Here is a 23,368-nt window from a genome sequence, read left to right as displayed (position 1 = left end):
CCATGTCATGTCCCCACCTTACACTTGGCTCAGACCAAAGACAAGTTTATCTATCTGCCAATCTATCTCCTTTCCTAGCACTTCCACTCCCAAGTACATGAGATGGGGACAGCTCGTTATTCCAATAGGCTATATGCTAATAAACAGATGCTAAGCTGCACCAAGAAAAGTGAGCATGTTAGGATCTGTGATGAACAATCAGACGTATTTTGATTTAGCTGATTTTCATTTCCTGGAGAATATTAGCTTCTCAAATGGCATATCCAGTTTCTGTAGCATACATATAGTATTTTAGTACAGTGGTACCTTGGTTCTCGAACTTAATCTATTCCGGGAGTCCATTCAAGTCAAAAACCAAGGCACGGCTTCTGATTGCCTGGAGTTTCCTGCACTCAATCAGAAGCCACATCAGACTTTCGGCTTCCAAAAAACATTCGCAAACCAGAACACTTACTTCCGGGTTTGTGGCATTCAGGAGCCAATTTGTTCAGGAGCCAAGCCATTCAAGTACCAAGGTACCACTGTATATCAATGAATTACAGAAGAAAGAAGGTGTGAAAAGACACTCTCTGTATGTAGGAAACTTGTGAAAGGATTATGGATGAAAGTAATGGAACAGCATGATGGCTTCCTGCACATCTCCACTTTTATCATTGCATTCACTGTTTTCATTTAGTAAGGATCAGTTTTTACTGGAGTTAGTTCTGTTAATATTTCTATCTCAATTATGTTAAAAGGAAAGACAGAACTATCAGATCAAATGTACTGTCAAGTCAGAAACAAATAGCATGTTAAACACACATGTGAGATGAGAGATGTTTGAAAATTCCCATGTTTTGTTTTTATTTATTTATTTTTAAAAACACCCTGCACAAACTAGCACGTGGTTTTGCTTGGTTGAATGCATGCATGCTTATGCGGAAATCACTGGGCGATGCAACCCTCCATCTACATGTAAATATGAAAAACTGTGCTTAAGTCCTTCAAAAGAAGAAGTTGCAAATTACGACCTGAACAAGAATGTCCTTAAGCTCAGGTGGAAACAAAGCAGCAAATAGAAATCTAGCTATTGGAGAGATTTATGTATGTTGTCTCAAGAATTCAACTTCCATACACTGTTCAGAAGAAAGAGCAAAGGATTAGGATTGTGCTGAATGTATGCCAGTCTCAATTTTTGGTACAAATATTCCTTCAGAGAGTTCCCTCAGAAAACATTACTTCTGAACATTATTATTTCTGTTCCAATTTAGCCATTGTTCCCCAGAGCTATTTTTCTACCTTGTCTTGTCTCTCATTTGCTGCATGATCTGAGTCAATCAGGGATCGTGTAGTAAACATGATTGTGGCATGGCGACGTTTCATTGCAAAGGGCAAATTAAATCAATTGAGAGCAAGAACAATGCTTACTCGTACAGTCACATATAAATTATCCCAGCTAATCCAATCATTTCCCAGCTAATCTAAAGCACTATCTACTGCTATGATCCTGTAGGTGATCATTGGGGAATATCCAACTAAATAGATCTGCTAGTGCAATAATTTCTGCTAGTGCAACAGAAGTCGTCGTCGTCGTCGTCCCCCTGCCCTTGCCTCCTCCATCTGCTGCAGAGCGTTTCAGGAAGTTTCCTGCACAATAAGTTTCTTTGTGTAAAGAAGTTTCAGTGGATACTGACCACTGAAACTGTAGGGTGTTTTCCCACAACCAAATGTATTTGTGAGTTTTGCTGTTACTGCATAGCTTGGCTGAACCTGCAAATGCACCAAAACTTGATCGTTTTTCTTTACACTGAGTAGTGAGAAAGTCCTTGTGGCAGATGAAAGCCCTTACAGTGCAAGTCCCTGCTGATCCTATAATGCCTATAATTCAGCCATTAATCACCCCTTTGGGGCAAATTGATGCAATCCAGTGAGCATATCTTGCCTTAAGTAAGCCAAGTGCCCATTTTACATTATCTGAAGAGCTTCAACCTCATCTCCTCTCAAAAGGAGCAAGGCCCCCTTAAGTAAGATTGATGAATATGGGCACCTTTGGGACTTTGTTTTACGCCTTCTGGCAGGGAGGGCTAATATGACGCAGACCTAGGAATATTCATCATGTGCATCTTTTGTAATGAAATGGTGTTCATGCCTATCCCAGAACTTTGTGAAAAGCCCTTTTCTGACTCAGGTTGAAATTCATTGGTAACTAACTAGGTGCACATCCACAATTTGTTCAGCCTTTGGCGACTACACCAGGAAGCTGCTTCACATAACTAGTTTACAAACATGCTATCCCCATAGCCGACTGTGAGAGACGGCATCTCTTGTTCTCTTCACTTTAGCTGGCTCCCTTCCTTGCCTTCACTTTTTCTTGTCCTCCTGCTTCTGAGCCATATTTGTTATTTTCTTTGGCATTAGCCAGGACTCTTCTCTACAGAGGTTCCCAACAGTGCCTGTTCAAAGGGAGAAATGTTTCTATTGCTGAATTAAACTAGGAGGGTTTCAGCGTATCCTAAGGTTAGGACTTTAAAAGGGGGAAAACTTATGAGTAGAGGAACTTTGAATTGAATTTATTACAGTCCCAGACCAGACAGTATAGGAACTTAATAATTTTAAAAGTTGGGGTGAATGAGAAGTTTCCATGATTTGGGAAGACTGTGAAGGATTGTCTCCTTCAATGAGGGGAGAACCAAACATGGATTCTACCCCATTAGAGGTCATTCTCTAGGTTATACAGTATAGTAAAAATCCAGGGTTTTGCCTTTCCATTTTCCTCTTACCATAGGACAGCTAAATATTTGCTTAATGTTTGTTTCTAGTCCCCCACCCCCACCCCAATCTAGCTCTCTACTCAGGCCTCACAATGACAGGAGAGCTTGTACTTTGCATGTGAACTTTCCCCTTATTGGTTATCTCCTCTTCATGATGAGTACCCACAGCTAAATTAGCACCTTAAGACTCCACCTCTCTGTATAGGTGGTTTTCTGCCTTCAGATTATCTCTGTAATAGTGACTAAACAGTTACTATGTTCAACCAACATTGGGGTATGGGGTGTAGGCTGTGTAGTGTGTTACTAAGCCATTTTTACTCTGTATTTCTGTAATGGCTTGAGAAGTCACAAAAGTCATTATTTCTACTGTTAATTTATACATTTTATTTTAAAATAAACAAAACATTGCAATTAAAACCCCACTGCTGCTATTGACAGCTCCCCAGAGAAAGAACACATTGATCAGCTGACATTGATCAGCACTAAAATCTGCCGAAGCAAGCAAAGTCTCTGTGGCATGCAGTCGTCTCCAGTACAGATCGCAAGAGTAGTATTCCTAATTTGCCAGAATTAGCTTTTCCATGCCTTACACATGTGAAACACATGCTCATGTGCATGTGTGCACCAGAGCACAAGTAAATCTGGTAACATTTAAAAAAAAGAGCAAAAAGGTAGGCCAAACTCAGCCCTCCAGATGTTTTGGGACTACAATTCCCATCATCCCTGACCACTGGTCCTGTTAGCGAGGGATGATGGGAGTTGTAGTCCCAAAACATCTGGAGGGCCAAGTTTGGGGGTGCCTGCTTTAGCTGAAGCATTGGTTCTGCCCAAGAATAAATAAGCATTTATAAATCACAGGTGTACATGCTGGAAAATACTTGAATGTTCTAAGGCTCAGTGCAGATTTAACATTTTTCAATCTTGTAACCCCAGTTAGGAGAATAAAACATCCCTAATACTTATATACTGTCTCCCACTTAAGCTCACGTGCTCCCCCTCACTAAAATTCCTCCCCCTTTCAACATTAACTATGGTAAGGCTTAGATTTCATCCAAGTTATATTTCACTTCAAACAGTTTCTGTCAAGAATTAGACGGTTTTAAACGCCGATTTAAAGTTAAGTATGGGTAGCATTCAACTTGGAGCAGATCCAACACTAACCTTATGAACCAATGAAAAGGGAACAGAGAAGGAATTTTGACTGGTATAGACAAGGAGCAAATGAGAGCTCTTAAATTACATTTAATGGGGTGGGGCCATGTGTGGGGAGGGGCTATGACTTTCCTCCTCCTCTGTTTGTTATTTCCCTCCTAGATCAACTCAAAATGGTGGCAGGAAAACAAAGGGTGCATCTGAAGCTGCCTTATTTCTATGGTTTCATGCAAAGAAAACATTTTAACTTGCCAGTTTTACTATCAGTAGGAAGTCTGGTCCAGCATATCCAGAAGCAAAGAAAAGGTTGCTATAGATCACTCACTTTTGATATCTGCATATTTTCTGTTTTTGCTTTTTATTATTTTTGTAACTACTTGTATCTACTAGTTCCCCTGGGATGTTTGGCCTATTTTTCAAGAACAGCTTGATGATTAAACATTGAAACAGATGGCTCTAGTCAAACTCTTCTAAATATGTTCAAACGTGCAACATTTTAACATACTCCCCACTCTTATCACTGATCTAATGCAGGGGAGGGGGAGCTTAAATCAGAAAGTGATAAGAGTGGAGGATTTAAACAATCTGTGCTGAGAAAATAACCCGAAATATACATCTTTTTGCAAAACGTAAATTAAGTTCTAAATTAACATATAAAATATGTTGTTATAAAGCTGATATAATGCTTATAGAGTTCAATGAATGCTGATGAATTTGATGTAAGAATGACCTGTGAATAAAATAAAAACACGGCTGTATGATTGAAAAGGTTTAATTTTGTGTTACACAGTTTAATGATTTTTTAAATTAAAAAATGCTATTTAGATATTGAAATATGTTTATCCATGCCAATACCTCAACCATTCTTAAATCACTGACAAACTTTAAAACACTTCATTATGTTCATAGTCTGATTTTTTTAAAAAAAACCAATTTTAATAGGTTTTTTTACTATCCCATCTGAACGACATTTCAAAGACCAAGAGACATTATAAACCCATTGCACCATAACAAACTTGCTGTTCAGCAAATAAATATCAGTTGCCACAGGAATAATAAATAAATACTTTAGAAGCATTTGTTCCCTATCTTAGACAGATGACATATTATTAAATATGCACCAAAGCTCTATTCTTTGCATTTATGTTTGTTCTTAATCTAAGGATCACATTCTTAAATTGAATTCTTTTCTAGAGCTAGTCAGTCTCTGAAGTCCCCCCAAACTCCTGCTGGCAGAATACTACATGTAGCATTTTATCTTCTGCATATGTCAACATCTTACTTTGTGTGTGTATTCAGATGTGCAACATATATAAAATATTTGCATTTACTTAGAGAGACAACATCAATTTAAACAAGTGTAGAATGACTGGGAAAGAAGCCATAAGGTAAATGGAGCAGCATAGTAGAGGTTTGTCTATTTAAAACACAAATCAAAGATTTAGGATTTGAAGTTTCAGCTGGAAAATGTGTCTGTGGCAGTAGCTGTCTAGGGGAATAGATAAGCACTTTTAACATTACTTACGTCAAATACTTCTCCTGTACTTATAACGCTATAGGAGAAGGGTCAAATTGTTTGTACTGATCCTAGTGTTTGTGTTGATCCTAGTGCAAGTTGTTGTAAAAACAAAAACAACAACAACACCTCTTTTGTCCTGTCAAATGCCCCCAATAGAGGATAACTGAATGACAGAAGCCAGTCAAAAAACTTCATCTCAAATTTGCTGACAGCATCAAGAAAACCCAGAACATTCCCAATGTCAGGTGTAGAATAGTTTGTGCTCACCTTTAATAACCTGACAATGTGACAAAGCTGCATGAGCAGCTCTCTGGACTGCGGCCACAAGTTTGTTCCCTACCTAATTCTCCCACCATCTTTATAAACATGGCAGAGAACTTGAAAGTCAACAGTGCTTGCATCACCAGTACGGACACCTTCATGGCCTTCATTTCTGCCTAAGTTCATTTTTCACTCTGCTACTATAATCACCTGGGAGAAATGTGAACGCCTCTCTTCTCATAATGGAACTCTCATATCATTTTATTGTTTTATTTCTTGTGCACTGGAGAAAGACCACATCTAGAAACTAATGCTAAAACCTAAACTGCTGGGGACGTGGGGGGTTTAAACAAAAAACAAAAAAAGGAGGCTAATGGATAAATGAGTATTCGAAAACCCAAACTAACATAAAAGTGAGTTTTCAAATGCAGCTAAGCTTCTCTGCACACAATGTAAAAATAAAAAGAGTTAACTGCATGGGGGGGAGAGGATATAATGATAATACACCTTCAAATAGCATAGCTTTAATAATAAATAATAATAATAACAACAACTTTATTATTTATACACCAGCCATCTGGCTGGGTTTCCCCAGCCACCCTGGCTGGCTCCCGGCAGAGGACTAAAAACAGAATAGAACTTCAAACATTAAAAACTTCCCTAAACGAACATTTTAAATAGCATACTCATCATACAGTTATGATTAAATGAAGTTACAGTGAATTTAATATATGAAGTATGCATGTACTTCAAGTTAATTTATTCATATAGCTATACTATTATAAAGTTTTGGTTGGGTTATGCCCAAATAGCGTTTTTCATTTATATAAATTCACATTCTATGTACAGGCAAAAGAAAATAAATCCCACACCACTGATTTAGTCACAGCTGTACAATTAACTTTGTTCAAAATGTTCATATTTATAGAATACAGTAATAATTTCAGCTTTAAGTTAAGAAATAACAAAAAGTACATTTGAGTTCTTAATAGTTATAACCACATGCACTGAGTTGAAACACAGATTATTTTGCTATGGCCTAAATTGTTACCAAAACACTTTGTCCTATTAAGGGTGTTCTTGCAGAATCTAAAGATACCAGGCAAATTTATAAACATTTTGTATAATATTTTATTTAGTAAAACCTCTTGTAAGGTACTATGCTACTTTTAACTTAGCCTGAAAGGAACACAAATATGTATTTCATTTTAGTTGTCAAACAGGAGCCACAGTATGGATGGGGAAAAAAACGTTAAAACTCTTGTCGGGGGGAAAATCCTTATTCCTTAGCAGTGTTCTTAAATAACGTCAGTACAATTTAAGGACTGACATTTCCTTTCTCTGACTAGCTTATCTTTAAAGAGGCATGCAGGCTTATTCCCACAGCACCCCAAGGCAGTAGTTAATTCACTTGAAACTTGTGAACACTTTCTATTTCTCTGTCTATTTATTTTGATGTGCATATTATCTTAGCTGACTTCAATCACATTTCATGAGTTGATGTCATACCTTAAAAGATTAGGTTTTTCCCACCTGGAACTATTCACGAATGTATAGCAATGCACAACCTTCTCAGTCTTCTATTCTTGTGCATTATCAATAGTAGCATTCTTTCTTTTTTAATGTACAACTACAACTTCTACAAGGCTGCAGTTGATAGAAGTCTACTATCTGTCATGCCTCTTTCATTATGGTTAGAGGAACTGAATCGTCTATTGTCTACAACACTCTGCTGCCATCTATTTGACAAAAAGAAAACAACTGTTTCGGTGCACTTCTAAAAAGGTAGCTTTCTATTGAATCATTGGCCAAAGCAATAAAAAAAAAGTAGTATGTCTTTCACAGCCAACCCGTGTATAAACACATGTAGCAGCATATTTCTGACACAGAGGAATATTTTTGTTACATCACCATCATGTTATTTCTCGGTGGCACTGTGCCATTATATCTGCAGACAAGCAGAGTCCTAAATGTTTATGTAGTGGCACAGCAAATCTTAAGAGTTAAGAAACTTTAGAGCTACTTCTTGCTTATTCAGTGTAAAAATATACTGTCACTATTAACAACACATAAATACATATTAACATATGTAATTCCAAATATAATGGCACAATGTAAAATTTTACAAAAGCAAAAACACAGCAGGACACCTTAAAGCCATCTTAAAAGGTAAAGGTAAAGGGACCCCTGACAGTTCAGTCCAGTCGCGAACGACTCTGGGGTTGTGGTGCTCGTCTCGCTTTACTGGCCGAAGGAGCTGACCTTTCTCCGCAGACAGTTTTTCCGGGTCATGTGGACAGCATAACTAAGCTGCTTCTGGCGAAACCAGAGCAGTGCACGGAAACTCCGTTTACCTTCCCGCCAGAGCGGTACCTATTTATCTACTTGCACTTTTGATGTGCTCTCGAACTGCTAGGTGGGCAGGAGCTGGGACCGAGCAACATGAGCTCACCCCGTCAAGGGGATTCGAACCACCGACGTTCCAATCGGCAAGCTCAGTGGTTTAGACCACAGCACCACCTACGTCATTTTAAGTGTCAGCAAAAGTACGTTGAAGCAGATGAGGACTCAACTGTCAAGTTAAGAGATTATTTGCAGAATTTAGGGAGCAAGATCATCATAGTTCCTCAAACCCTGACCCTTAGAGGCCTTCACTGTGATTCTTATTTCATCTCTGCAAATGATTCAGAGTGACCTGGAGAAAGTCTCCTTTCTTAGTTTTAATTTCCCGTCTTAAAATTAGAACATTAGTAGTGGCTGACCTCAAAGGACTGGGATGGTAGGCTCAACCCAATCATTTTTTTATTAGAAATCCATTTGGTTAAATGAGAGAGATTTAAGTAAGTGCTAATAAGCCAATCACTTAAACACAATAATGCTGGCTGTATCTTTTGCCTGTACAAAACAGTCTGCGTGAGAGAGATTCAAACACCCATTTAAAATGAAACTGGTTTCCATGTAAAGAAATATAACCTTCCTGCTATTGCTACCTAGCACATTACTACCCATGTGCATGTGTTTATTTAAAAGGAAAATTAAATGCTTTTGAATTCCAGTTGCTAGAAGCCACATGGAGGGGAGAATTAACTGCTTCAATATAAGATGATTATATTGCTCTACTAAAGTAATATATGATTTATAGGTTTTGTTCAGGCTAAACAATACTTACAGTTATAACTAGTGCTCAGATTTTACACAATGCAAATGGCTACACTTTTGTGTGGTCCACTAATTTTTAAGAGAAATTCCAAACATTATTAGCTGCTATCAAGGTTACAGCTCCTCTTAGATCTAATAAAACAATCTGTTTGGACAGGTATCACTGGACTTTCATACACGGCTCATTCCCACAAAAAAATATTTACACAGTAAAAAAGAGCAGCATGTAACAAAAACCACAGAAAGCAGATTTTTTTAAAAACAGCACGTTTCTGCTGTTAACAGGCAGCACTGAGTTTCACTGTGACATCTGTGCCTCTTGAGTTCTATCCAGAAAATATGTTCAATGTGGTGATGGTGATCCAGAAATGTGCATGGGCACATGCTTAACATCTACTACAAGAACAGTGATCAGCTTAAATTTTGCTGGATTTGTCCTATGTTCAGTAACTCAGAGGTTATTCCAATACAAATGAAATTAGGACAATTCATGGGCCAGGTTAAACTAAACAGTTGTGCTAATGGAAACCAGCACAAGTTGTGCTAGGGCAATTGGACCCCCCTCTTCTCCCCTCACGGCTCTGAGAGGTGAGGAGAACCTCCAAAACAGGGTGTGGGCTGGTGCAGGAAGAGAGGCGAAATTGTTTTGCCTGGCAAGCAGAAATGCTTGCACGAGCGAAAGAAATTTAACTGTGCAATGTTGGATTATATACTGTATCTACTCAGAGGTAAGCCTCACTGACTTCAATCTCAATCAGACTTACTCCCAGATAAGTATGTATAAGACTGCATCCTTAAATATCACCTCACAGTTAATCACATTCCAAGAGTGTGCACTGAGTTTGGACAAATTTCAAGCTGAACCAAGCCCATTTGGAGAGAGCTCTGGATCTCTCCAAATGCTTCCAAACTGAAGTCAGTTGAAGAGGCATAGTGTGTCTGTAAAAACTGCAATATTTGTCACCCCAACTTCTGCACCTATCCTGAAATCTAGAAGTTTCTTACCAATGATATTATTATTTACATTTGTTACTCACTTTACTCATGGAAAGAAGCTCAAAGCAACTTACAGACACAACAGAAACACTAAGAACCATTTTAAGAAACACAATCTATAAAAACCTAAAGATACGACATATGCCATTTTCTATTATGTATTACATTTTCATACAAATTGCTCATGGCACAGTAGGAGGACAATTGAATCATTCACATACTGCTAAGGCTGGCCTTGCAGTCAAAAAACCCCTACACCTCCCTTCTGAAATTTGGTAGTATTTATCCACTCTGAAGTGTCTAAGATGCCTGCACCACCCAAAATACAGCTGGTGCTTCCCTAGCCATTACCTGCTCCTGCTGCCTTTGGTAACACAGCAGTAATACAAGAATCCAAAGATGAACTTAAGGAAAACATGCATCCTGTAAACTTAGGATGGCTTCCTGTCTCGTTCCCACCTACAGTTATGTATTAGCTACATAGTCCTATGCCTTACAAGTTAGAGACTCTTCACAACAATCTACAACTTCTGGAACAAAGAAATCTCTCAAGGGTGAAGCCATTGCTACACAGAGGGAAGAAAGGTATACATTCAATTGGTGGATGAAACTAGCACAATTCCTACAGAACTTATCCCATCTCATACCTCCCAAATCTGCCACTACCCACTTCAGGAAACAAAGGTCGCCATACACTTCAGCTTAAAAGCACCCACAACTATCTAAACCAGGCATAAGCAAACTCGGCCCTCCAGGTGTTTTGGGACTACAATTCCCATCATCCGTGACCACTGGTCCTGCTAGCTAGGTATCATGGGAGTTGTAGTCCCAAAACATCTGGAGGGCCGAGTTTGCCTATGCCTGCTCAACACTGCTGGTGGCATGAAGGGTGGCAGACTATCATTCCAACAGCTGATGATACGGACGAGAAGGCTGAGGAGCACGTGCAGTCCAGGTTTTCCCATGGCGAATTCCATGCAGGATGCATTTAGCAACTGTTGTGGAGCCAGAGAACTCGTCTTCTCCTTAGAACGAGATTGCCATGGGGATGCTGTGCCATGGCTGAAAAACTTCCATACTTGCTACCATACCTACAGGTGATCTGGCCATGCAGAGATGGAGTTTGCTAATAATGGAGGCAGCCTGGCTATCTATACTGCACTTGCATGAGTGGGGCATGCTCATTTCTGTAGCACTTTTTTGATATCTCAGGACACATTCAAACAAAGGGTTGAGGAAGATCAGTAGGATTATGTAATGAAGTGTGGGCAACTATTTCCTTCTAAATAACTGGTCAGTCTTTAGTGTTCCACAAGACTGGTATTTTGTGTTTCAATATTTCTATTAACATTATTTGATGTAAAAAAAAAGTTTATATGTAAAAAAACTGGCACATGTTTATTGTCATTAAATGATCTAGTAAGAACTGTTCATTAGTAAAGGAACTATTTTTTATTGTTTTTGATATTTTATTCTGTAAACTGCTTTAGAAAAATATATATTTTAAATATAAAATACTATTAAAATAAAATATAAATACTATTTCTTCTCTTTTTTTAGATAATGCTTGGCCTGTAACAGATGTGGCTACAGAATGCAAATATTTCTGTGCAGCATAAAAAAAACAGGCCATGCCCTTACTCTATTAAGTATATACAGCTAAACAATGCTGTTTTATAGACAATTGCAGAAGATACTTAATATTATTGCTGGTCATATAAAGAGGAGTGGTGGTCCCCCCCCCCAACATTTATATTGTTTAACTGAAATCCAAATATGTACATGAAGCATATTACTGTAAATAATTAGTATTTGGTTACAACACTCCATGAATAATGTGTGTCCATTTTTATCATAACTAAATAACTATTACAAATAAAAGGACTCATGACACTTTCATAGCAAGATTAAATGCAAGATAAGCGACATTAGCATTGCCCCATGGAAAAATAGTGTCACTATGATAGCTGCCTGCCTGGGCAAAGAGCTAGCAGTAAAAGAGTATAGCTGGCAATAGTTTTCAATCTCCTAACTAATTAGTAGCAGAGGCATAATAAAATAAGAATTGTAAACTTAAGCATCTTCCTTCTCTGATTATATATTCTGGCTCTCACAGTTCTCAGCCAAACCATTACACCGTTAGAAAAGGGTTGTTTCATGCCTGCCTCCAGTTTTGGTTGTTGCCATGCTATCAAGTTAGAATTACATCTGAGCATGGGCATGTGGTTTGTTTCCACACAGACGGCAACAAACCATGAGTGGTTAGCCAAAACAAACCTTAGTTACGGCTTGTGGCTTTTCTGGGGCAAGAGAAGTCACAAGCCCAAGTTCAGCTGTAATTCTAAGCCAAACCAATAACATGGCAGCAGCAGGACCAGGGAAGAAGAAGAAGAAGAGGAAGAAGTGGTGGTGTTTGGATTTGATATCCCGCTTTATCACTACCTGAAGGAGTCTCAAAGCGGCTAACATTCTCCTTTCCCTTCCTCCCCCACAACAAACACTCTGTGAGGTGAGTGAGGCTGAGAGACTTCAAAGAAGTGTGACTAGCCCAAGGTCACCCAGCAGCTGCATGTGGAGGAGCGGAGATGCGAATCCGGTTCACCAGATTACAAGTCTACCGCTCTTAACCACTACACCACACTGGCTCTCACTGGGAAGGAGTGAAATGGCCATAATGATTTTTTTCTTTTACCAGGACACTTGCTTGTTCATGCTAATCCAAAGAGTTAAAGAAAGACAATTTATCTATCCTAGAAGTTAAATCCTTTTTATTTATGATTAAGAAGAACATTGCCCATGTTTCCTGGACTTCAATAGGTTCATTCTAATAACCCATTTTAATTTGTGTTTGTTTCCTTCTGGAAGCTAGACCAACCTCTTCTTTTCTTTCTTTTCCTTACTTTTAGTATGGCTGATATAAAATAAACCAGATGGAAAAATCTTTATTTTAGAGCCAGTACACAAAACGTGCATCAATCTGAAGAGAACCCAAACTTAAAGACACCCCCCCCCATTACACTAGCAACCAACAGTGTATATAATTCAACCTAAAACATAACATCATCATTCAATAACTTAAAATAATAAGGTTTGGGGATATCTCCTTCCAGGCATCCTGAGATACCTACACAAAGCTAAAATGGGCAATAACTTGACCCATATAGCTTGTTGCCAAAATTAACCAGATTTTGTAATTGTTCTATAAATAATAAAATGGCTCCATGCCTGTGAGGGAGCAGGGAGTGCTGAACTGAACCTACTACAGTAGAACCTCTACTTACGACTGCCTCTACTTGGGCCCAATCCAAGTCGCGACCGTGGCAAACCCAGAAGTAAATACCGTTTTTGCTGTGATTTGCGCATGTGCAGAAGCGGCTTCTGCCATTTGTGCACGCGCAGAAGCGGCTTCCGCTGTCTACACATGTGCACAATGGTGCTTCTACCAGCAACCCGTTTCGCCTAATGGACGGGCCGCCGGATCAGATTGTGGTGGTAAGTAGAGGTTCCACTGTAATGGTAAAAACTCAGGAGATTTGCAAAATTCTTGGTTTGCTTATTTATAGCCCCTCTCAGTTAATGAAAAGGCCAAAAAACAACAACCCCGAACCTCAAGGAAAGTTGATGTGCTATGCACACGTGTTAGAGGATGAACAACAGCAGATGATGGCCGTGTGCAGGCACAACAGAAGAGAACACAACTGGTGAAATTTGCTGACGTTCTACATAGCCTTGATACACTTGGAGAGAGGGCAGAGAAGAAATGCAAGCAAGATGAGCATTGCAATCATCAACTCACCATGTGAGCCAGGCTGTCTTGTGATAATGTAAAAACGCATTTAAGAAAAAGACATGATTTAAACATGTGCAGCGCATGCATCTCCACGTCTGAACACGGACACATTCCCACATATTGGGAGCAGAGGAGAAAAGTGTGAGGACATGTGCAGAAAGAAAAGTGGTGGCAGTGAAGCTGGAGCAAGAACAGAATATTGGGAATGTGATGGTTTATTTAACAGGTGTATAGTTCTGAAAACCGCTGGAAGACTTTGTGAGAAAAAGGATGATTACAGAAAGGAGAGACAAATTTCAAAGTACACAAGTTGCTAACTTATCACAAAGTCTCCGCTTGTTTGCCACGATTAGAAAAACCCTAGCTGATGCATGCTACTTACTTTGACATGGCTCTGAGCTCCAAGATTGTAAATTTCAGTGGGTTTCACTTGATTAATTATCTTCACTAGGCAAGTACTATCTGTGAGATCGCCATAATGTAACTTCATGTCTTCAGAAGACAAAAGAACATAGTTAGGATAACAGAGATTTGATGCACACATTAATACAGTATGGTATTTAATGTGCAGAGTCCCAATAAACTTAATTCGTTATTTAAACATATTTTTATTATAACCAGATTCCACTGATGTTTTAAAAAAGAGAGAGGCACAGTTTAGCAAGTATTTTAAGTTGTAGTCATGAAAGCAATAGATCCCTTCTTTCCAATAAGATCTTGCACAATGATCTTCACAGCTGACTGAAGTCTAGTTCAAGCATTATTTTCTTGGTCACACAAGTTATATGGTCTGTCTTCAGGTAACTCCTCACATAAACAAAATTGAACATGAATGTTGCCATTTAATCCATCGCTTGTACGTAGTAAACTTACAAGCTATAATAAATGTACTTTAAAAGCCATATTAGATAAAAGTAATAGATTTTCTACTGGCCAGCTGTTTGACAAAAAAAAACTACTCAAAAGAAATACAGATTTCTTACATACATACACATGCCATATCAGATGTTCAAAAAATCTTACGATTATTTAAAAAGAAAAAAGAAAGCTTACCATACCTTTTAAAAAACATGAAAATCAGTACTTGTGAAACCACTATTTTTGCTTGTTATAAACCAACTGACTCACATAACAATTTGTATATGTGACCATGCATATGGGTAACTCAGATAAAGAATAAATACAATGTTTTAAATCAGCCTTTGAAAGTTAAAGGCTGAATTAAAACATACTTATTCCTTAACTGTATGGCTAGTTTCAGCAACTATATTTGTCTGCAGCCTGTTTTGTTGAGGTGACTGAGACGTTTCTACTGGCCAGGGTCTGGGATCACATGAAGACAGACAGCTTCATTTGCATGAGAAGAACATCTGAACTTGTCCTCAGCCAAGCATGAAAATTACCATGCAAGATACTGTTAAGAAAATTCAGTTAAACAACCTTGCTGTCCTTGAAAGTCCTTTTATGCAACAGGGTCAAAATGTGGCTCACAACCCAAACCAATTATATTTTTAAAAAAATAAAAATTCCAAGCCTCACTAGAAAATGTTTACACATCAGTCACCATGGCTAACTTTCCACACTGATACCATCTTGTACAACTTTCCAGCCAGACAACATTGCTGATACAAACAAAAATACGCCCATTTCTCCCTCTTACACTCCATCCCACCAATAAGCAAAGTCTTACTTCCTTCTGTGTGAGCCTGTGGGTTCTTGTAAAGATGTTCAATCCGTCCTGTATTAAAAGAGCTAGATCTACGAACAATTCCATGCACCTGTAATAAAATACATAGTGAATATTTTTAGAGGTAATATAGAAAATGAGAAGTTTTCCCCCCCTATTGGTCGTAACAACTGTAATGTCCTTAAAAAGAACAAAGGAACTGTTATACTAGGATGACAACTAGAAAGATCACAGCTCAGGACAGTGAGAGGACATAATTTTGCAGTTATTTTGTCAAACCAAACCCAAATACCACAGCATTAAATTCAGATGGGATTAGTGTAGCATTTTGCATTATTTCTTCTTGTTAAACCAGTCTCATAATCAAAATATCAGACGTCATACTATAGCAACAAGTATAAAATATAGTGCATTTATGTTTCATATTTTCAAACCAGCCACACACACAACCCTCACAACATAACATTCCTGCTACAACAAACCATGGAACAGGAACACACAGTGAGCTCAAGCATACCCTTCCCCCCCTTCCTCATCTTATACCCAGCTTCCCAATTTCTGGTGAATCTAACCAGAAAGATATGGGGCAAAACAAAATTGCAGACAGTGATATTTTAGAAAGCATTGTGAATAAAAATGTAGATTAGTCTAAATTACAGTTGGATAGAATATTAAGCCTGTTAGAGAAAAGAATGCTAAAATTTGAGAATCAGAATTTTTAAGACCAGCTTATGAGAGTGTAGATGATATAGAAAATATGTATTTAAACTTCAGCCCCCAGCACTAATACACAATTTTTATTTTTGTTCTAGATACAGTACAAAGAAGAAGGGTGGCTCACTAGGGAAAACATGAAAATGACTAGGGAAAGTGGAGTATAGGAAAGTCACAGCAGTAGAGAAAAACTAGAGGCACTTCAAGAAAGGCACTTGTGAATGATGAGAGGAATACAATCTGACAAATGGTCCAGGTGGACCTTTCAGGAACAGAGTACAGCATGGTTTTGCCTGCATTAATGAGTCACGTGAGCTTTTCAAAAATGGTATGTCTAGTCTTGCAAGCTGCAAATGTTTCCCACAGAAGTGCTATGCAACATCACAGTTCTACCCTGTTCCTCAAAAGAAGGCAGCTCTGCAAAAGTTCTAACATTACGGGACTGTGCAAATGGAGCTCAACTTACTACAGTCCAACTCTGAAGAACATAAACAAGAGTAAACAACTTCTTTCAGAGTTGGTTCTGCAGGTTGTTTTCTGCAGAAAGGGGGGGGGGATTGAGCATGAAATCCATTTTCCCCGCAAAAAAGGTAGCTATTCCAGGCTTTCCCCCCCCTTTTAAATTTTATACATTGCATCACAACATGCTCACTAATGTTCAGCAGCCTTACCTTGCACAGACTGCTGTTTATCTGAACAAGAGGAAGTGTGCAAAAAACAGCTATACCCTGAGGACTAAAGGGATTCCACCATTGGACAGTCTTTGATAAATAATACAATAAGCTGGCATGATTACAGACCATGTTGCACATTCTTCTCTAAACTTTTGATTTGTTATCTAAGGCTGAGTGGAAAACATATGCAGAGAGGGACAGCAGCAAGGAAGCCCTTTCCAAATTATTCCATGAGTCTGCAGTCAGTCACCAAGACTAGTCACTCACCTCATAGCCCTTTTCCAGCAGGAACTCTGCCAAGTATGAGCCATCCTGAAAAGAATAAAGATAGGAAAACGTTATGGAAATGTTAGAAGCATTGCATCTGTATATGGTGGTTATAAGCTCCCTAAGACCTTTGTAAATCAATACTGAACTGGTGACTAACAGCATATATTTAATGTCCAGTTAAATACAAGTATTTGCATATAAATCCTTGGCATAGCATACACCAAGAAGAGCAACTTAACATGTCAACTCATAAATCATTCTTTTCTGTTTCATATTTTAAATTCTCCTTTTCCCCCTCCACTGTTTTTTTCAAATGTGCATTACAACAGAACTCGTTTGTACTCTTTGTCCGTTTACTGTCATATTGCTTTTAACTGTCTGTTGAAAAAAATTCCAAGGCCATAGGGTCAGTTTATATCACATTTCATAGGAGTATACTTGTTTTATAAACTTATAAGACATGGATCACACATTCACATGATCACACTTTTTTTTTTAGTGCAGCCTGGGATTTCCCCTCCTGCACTTATAAGGAGGGAAATTACAAAAGGAGAGAGGAATACCAACTAGTGCTGGGAAACAAACTCCAAAAGCACAAATGGCTATCCTGCGTACCAGGGGCTGTGTGAATGTTCTTACAGCTAGAAATATAAGCCAACAGGTTGTGATTATGGAGGCCAACTGACAGCTTGCCAAGCAAATATTGAGAGGGAGGGAAGAAGGGGGGGGAGATAGAGGTAATATTAAAACATTAACTGTCAATTAGTTCGCAATGGGAGTGAAGTCACTGAAGGGTATAATTTATCCCTCCTTCCAACTACAGTGGTACCTCGCTAGACGAAAAACTCGCTAGATGAAAGGCATTCGCTAGCGAAAGGCTGTCTCACAAGACGAATTTGCCTATGGGCTTGCCTCACAAGACAAAAAATTTCCGATTCCCCCCCCCCCCATCAAACCGCTATTCCCCCGTTGGTGCTTCGCAAGACGAAAAATTCGCTATACGACAGCACTCGCAGAACGAATTATTTCCGTCTTGCGAGGCACCACTGTATTTTTCATTTTTCACAGATAGAAACCAGAAGGAAACAATGAAATAACACTGAATGTGTCAAAGTACCATCAGGTTTCCATGGGATATATCCACCTATTTCTTAAAACTTTCAGGACGCTATCTTCGAGGGGAACAAAATCCACACAAGCAAAGGGTGGAGGCAAAAGTGGTTCCCTAAGTCACTGTGTTCACTTGGAACCTGAATGCGTTATAAGGTGCTGAAGTGGGGGTGGAGAAACCTTATCCTCCAGTTGTTATGTTCCAACTCCCATCAGCACAAGCCAGCATGCCAATGGTCAGAGATGGTGAGAGATGTAGTTCAGCAACTTCGAGAGGGCTTCTGGTTACTTGGTCCCTTCCAACTCTACAATTCTACGATTCTATGATTCTATTCCTCCTTGCTATAAAACAGTGCCCATTGAACATTCACTGCAACCCTGATGAGGCAATGCATAAATCCATGCTGAGTGACAGGGGAAGGCCCACATATGTGATTTCCAATCTTCTCAACTATTCTTAAGACTCTTGACACAAATACTGTTTTCTGTAAACTAACATGGAGAGAGAAAACAAAAGTATTGGTGTATAAACATTTACTCTGCTACATGTGGGGATACTTTGAATCAGGCAAAATCCGATTACAACCCTGGTTTAGTTTGACAATAACAAACCAGGACTACCATGAAGTCAGAGAAAAGGCAGGGGAAAATATAAATACGTTACCATTCACTCAATTAAAAAAGAAAGAAACAAAATGCTGTTGGTTGCCTTGGTTGCTTAACACATTAAAATCCAGAGATGAAGTAAAATCCCAAACGAAGAGCGGAGGATCCTGATTATTTGTAATGCTGATGAGAAACAGATCCAAGTACAACTGAACCCTGTCAATAAGGTCTTGTTCTTCTCACTAGGGCCGTTTCTCAAACTTTCCAGCCGCACTGGAACATTTCGAACTAGCAGTGGCATTCACTTCCTTTGTATTTCCTTTCCAGGTCTATCAAGTGATAGAACATGACATGACAATGAATGGGAAACAAGCCACCGCCAGAAGCTACTGCTCTCTGATTCCAGCATAGTACTGCTAATTTGGCTGTCCAGTAATCTCACACAATGCACGCTAGCAAAAGGCTTACTTCAAGATACATTATCATAATCCACTTGTCCCACTTCCCTCTTTTCTTTCAGTGAGGTAGTGGTCAATGAACATCACACTCAGAAGGCTGATTAAACTGTCAGTCCACGTTTACAATTTACCTTTTTTTTAGACTTTCAGACGTTCAACTGAAAATCAAGAGAGATACTAACGTAACAATATTATAACGTACCGGTACATTTACAATACAATCTCATGCATGCCTGCTCAGATGTGTGTGTGTAGAATCACACCTTTAAAAGATCATTCACACAATCCGAAACTGTAATCCTATACCGGGAAGCAAGCCCCATTGAACTCACTAGGGCTTACTTTTGAGTAGACATGCATAGGATTCTGGTGTAAGGCATTTGTACAGAAACTCAACTACACTTAGTAAATATGTTTTCGTTTTTTTTTTGGTTTTTAAATCCAATTGGTTTGGATACCCAGAGACAGAATAATGCTGATTTTAATCACTATAGTTAGCTTTTGGGTTAGAAAGCCTAAAGCAAATCAGAAGCATTAGTCAATTTTGGTTCTCTCAGCTTTTAATTTTTTCAACCTTAAATTCAGTTTTCCACGTTTTGAAGTGATTTGTGATTTTTTTTTTTAAAAAAAAAATCCTCATGAAAACTCACCAGTATTTCAGTGCAAATTTCCCCTAACATTTTAGTGTGGAGCTTATATCTGTGTTTTCATTGTGTGGTACTAAAAGCATGATCTTTCCCTTGTGATTTCTGCAGAAGCTGGAGGGTTCTACTAGGCTGTTTCTGGGAAAGAAAGCAACCTCTTTCCCCCAACATCAAGGCTTGATCTACTCCTTTGTGGCCAGTTACTCAAAGGAGGCAAACCAGAGATGGACAAAAGCAACAGGAACCTTGCTTTGTATTAACATATTGCTCCCCAACCCCTTGGGCATCCTAGCCAACCTTCCTGGCTGACTGACTGACTGACTGACTGATTGATTTGCTGCTTTTCCACAATGAGCTGTGCCCAAAGCAGCTTACAGCAAACAAGCAACACATCAAAATACAAAGCACTGGAAATAAAAGAAACAGAATACAAAACACGTAAGCAAATTAAAAAATGACAAAAACCAACAATTTGGCAAACACAGAATAAACTCTATATTACAAAAACAACAGCAGCAGCAGCAATCTGAGCCTAAGCAAATATGTTGTTGTTCAGTCGTTCAGTCGTGTCCGACTCTTTGTGACCCCATGGACCAGAGCACGCCAGGCACGCCTATCTTTCACTGCCTCCCACAGTTTGGCCAATATATACATAGCAAATATATTAACTGACTACCGTGTTTCTGGTACTAGTCTTGCTATACTCCTAGGAGCCTGGCTTAAAGCAGTTCAGAGGGGAGGGGTCTTCTCACCAGGCTAGATGACATACAGCTGGCTCCTTTAGCCTTACTCCAGAGGAGGCTGACAGCAGCAAAAAGCACATGTCAGGAAGGGCAGTGACGGCAAGTCTCTTCCCAAGCCTTCTGGAAGTACCAGCTGCTGCTGCTGGTGGTCTGATTGCATTTCTTGGGGTATGCAAATTGATTCCCTTGCGGCTTTCTTAAACTGTTAGCTGGGAGGCTGGGAAGGAGGCCCGAAAGGTGAAGGACAGGTGGCAACAGTGTATGTATGGCTAGGGTGATCAGAAGTTTTTCCATCAGTTCAAAGATTGAGGAGAACTACTTCAACAGAATACCAAGGAAGAAAATGCAGGGTGCCACAGTTTCATAACATGTTCTTCTTCTTTCAGTTACCCTCTCCCATATCTGAAGAAGTGTGCATGCACACGAAAGCTCATACCAATAACAAACTTAGTTGGTCTCTAGGGTGCTACTGGAAGAATTTTTTTTTAATTTTTTAATTTTGTTTCCTCTCCCATAAGTTTCCCATCCCCTCCACACACTTCTCTAATATCCTAGCAAACACCAACTGGAAAAATAATGCAAGAATCAGCAGACAGCATCACATAACAGAATCTTCCCTCCCACATTACCATAACACTACTTTCCGCAACAGGTTGCCACAAAATACAAGTTTGTTTTACCTGATTGACTTACTTAAGAGCACTTTTTGCCATCAACTATATGCCATCCAGCCACTCTGTATTGCACTGTGTTGTACCAGGATGATCTTTTTCCTTTGGTCTGTCTTGTTTAAATAAAACCTTTTTTTAAAAAGAAAAACCAAAGAAAAACCCAAATGTTTCTTTCTGAGCTAGTTTGCAATTTGTTTTGTTTAGGGGATTTGTAAGGTTGAATGAGTAAGACGGTGACATTGTTCTTTGGCTTAAATTATTTACTCTTTCAACAGTGGATCATTTAGTGTTTGAATAGTTGGTGGAGTACAAGACAGGTTGGTGTTTTTAAGAAACCACTCACACACACACACACACACACAAATCAAAAGAACTAAACCCCTACAAAAATAGTTACTTGAATAAATTAAATTGTATATAAAAAGATAAAAGTCAGCCAAATGTGCTTAGTGTCCCACACGCAAGTCAAATGCAGTCACAATCAGGCTGTGAAAATAAAATACCAAGTACTATAGCACACCGTTCATTAAAAAATATGTGACTTCTATCAATGTTAATGGTTCCACAGTGAAAAAGCTTTTAAATAGCTCCTTTGTTTTTCCAGCACCTAGAATACCATTGACAAGAAAAAATGTGAAGCAGTAGTAGTTCATAGCTCAATGCAGCCTATAAGTTATGGTTTTGAAAAGAACTATTCTGGGAATGTTTTAAACTATACCCCTATGTATACCAAATATTGTATGTGTTCACTGAGGTTATCTTGCAGCCATAGCCAAAATGGATTGTGACATTTATATTTCGTAACGGTGAAGATTGAAAATATAAATTATTTTAAAATGTAATTTCTAGTAAACTCATGTGCATTCTTAAAACAAATTAAGGTTGCTCTACTTGAGGATATCAGTTGCTGGTTACTTTCAACCAAATTATACTTATTGAGGCATTAGATCCTTTGTTTTGTCATTGTCTTGCTCACCTATTTATTTTTCTCAGATTTACTAATTATCTTAGTAAATGGATATTGTAACGCTACTGCATCATAAAGGGGAACCTATTCTAATATCATAAATAATTACTATGAGTAATGTCACTAGAATGATAGCAAAATACAGGGTGGGACAGTGGGATCACAACTTATGCTGGTATTACTTAAACAATCACATCTTTATGTGGATCGCAAAAAAATAGAAAACCTTACTTACTGGGCTCTGCATAGCTCCCAGGGCTATCCACAAAGGGAAAACCCTGTACAAAAAGAGCTTTTTACACCCTCTGCCTTGCTTACTGAACTCTGGAGACTCATGGGAGATCTCGGACAACAACAATCTCGCCAGATCTCAGGGGGCAGTTCAAGAGGTCATTCTGACTTTGCACAACTTTGCCTTTACATGCGCAACTCCCATGCAACTTCTCCCTTACAGAAGTTGCAGTCACACTGTATTCAATTCCTTTTTACTCAGAGTACAGTCATTGAAAGTAATGGATTTACTTTGGAGTGAAACCTAATTGAATATCACTCATAAATATCTGTGAAGTAGGACATCCGAAATGCTATTGCCAGTTGGTCGTGGTGGATTTAGTATGAACAAAGCGAAGTCCTTCTTCATGTAGGTAACAATAATATAAAGTTGGTAACATTAGCGTGAAGCAAAAACCAATTCCCTCTTCTGAAAGGCCGATGGCCGCTGAGTAAACCTGTTGTCAATTTTATTATGGTTATTCATTAATTTTTTATATCTTTATTTCACTGGAAACAGCCTAGAGTCTGAACCCCAGTGGCCTAACTCACATAACATCCAGCAGATGTTGATACAGGAGCAGTCTGGGAATCAGTGGAATGGCTCTCACAATAGTCTGGTAATTTATACATGAGATCTTAGAAAATATGTATAAAGGTAATGTTCAATATTTAATTTTTTTTAAAGACTTCTGAAGTACTATCACAAGAGTCACATGCACATTCTGCCATGTTTTACAATTCCAATGCAAAATTAGTTACTTGATAAAGATGAGGATTCATATTCATTATATGACCTCATTTACACATGTCAACATCTCCCTAATATAGAAAGAAAACATATAAAAGTGCTGTGTTTGTGTGGTTTTATACTGCTTTTCTTCACCAGTGGTAGCTCATGACCTGGAATATGTCTTATTACACCTA

General features: G+C 38.7%; 1 protein-coding gene across 1 annotated transcript in view; it reads right to left on the bottom strand.

Moving 5' to 3' along the window:
• GMDS (GDP-mannose 4,6-dehydratase) overlaps positions 1-23,368 on the bottom strand; it is a 255,966-nt gene that overhangs the window by 212,592 nt on the left and 20,006 nt on the right. Inside the window, exons 2-4 of the mRNA XM_033154463.1 lie at positions 16,970-17,014; positions 15,318-15,405; positions 14,010-14,119 (exon numbers count right to left, since the gene is read on the bottom strand). Of these exons, the coding sequence (XP_033010354.1) occupies positions 14,010-14,119; positions 15,318-15,405; positions 16,970-17,014 (243 nt within the window). The remainder of the gene's footprint in view (positions 1-14,009; positions 14,120-15,317; positions 15,406-16,969; positions 17,015-23,368) is intronic.

Source organism: Lacerta agilis, chromosome 7 (assembly GCF_009819535.1).
Source record: "Lacerta agilis isolate rLacAgi1 chromosome 7, rLacAgi1.pri, whole genome shotgun sequence".
Lineage (NCBI taxonomy): Eukaryota > Metazoa > Chordata > Lepidosauria > Squamata > Lacertidae > Lacerta > Lacerta agilis.
The sequence above is the reverse complement of the archived record's forward strand: the minus strand, read 5'-3'. Positions and strand labels throughout refer to the sequence as shown.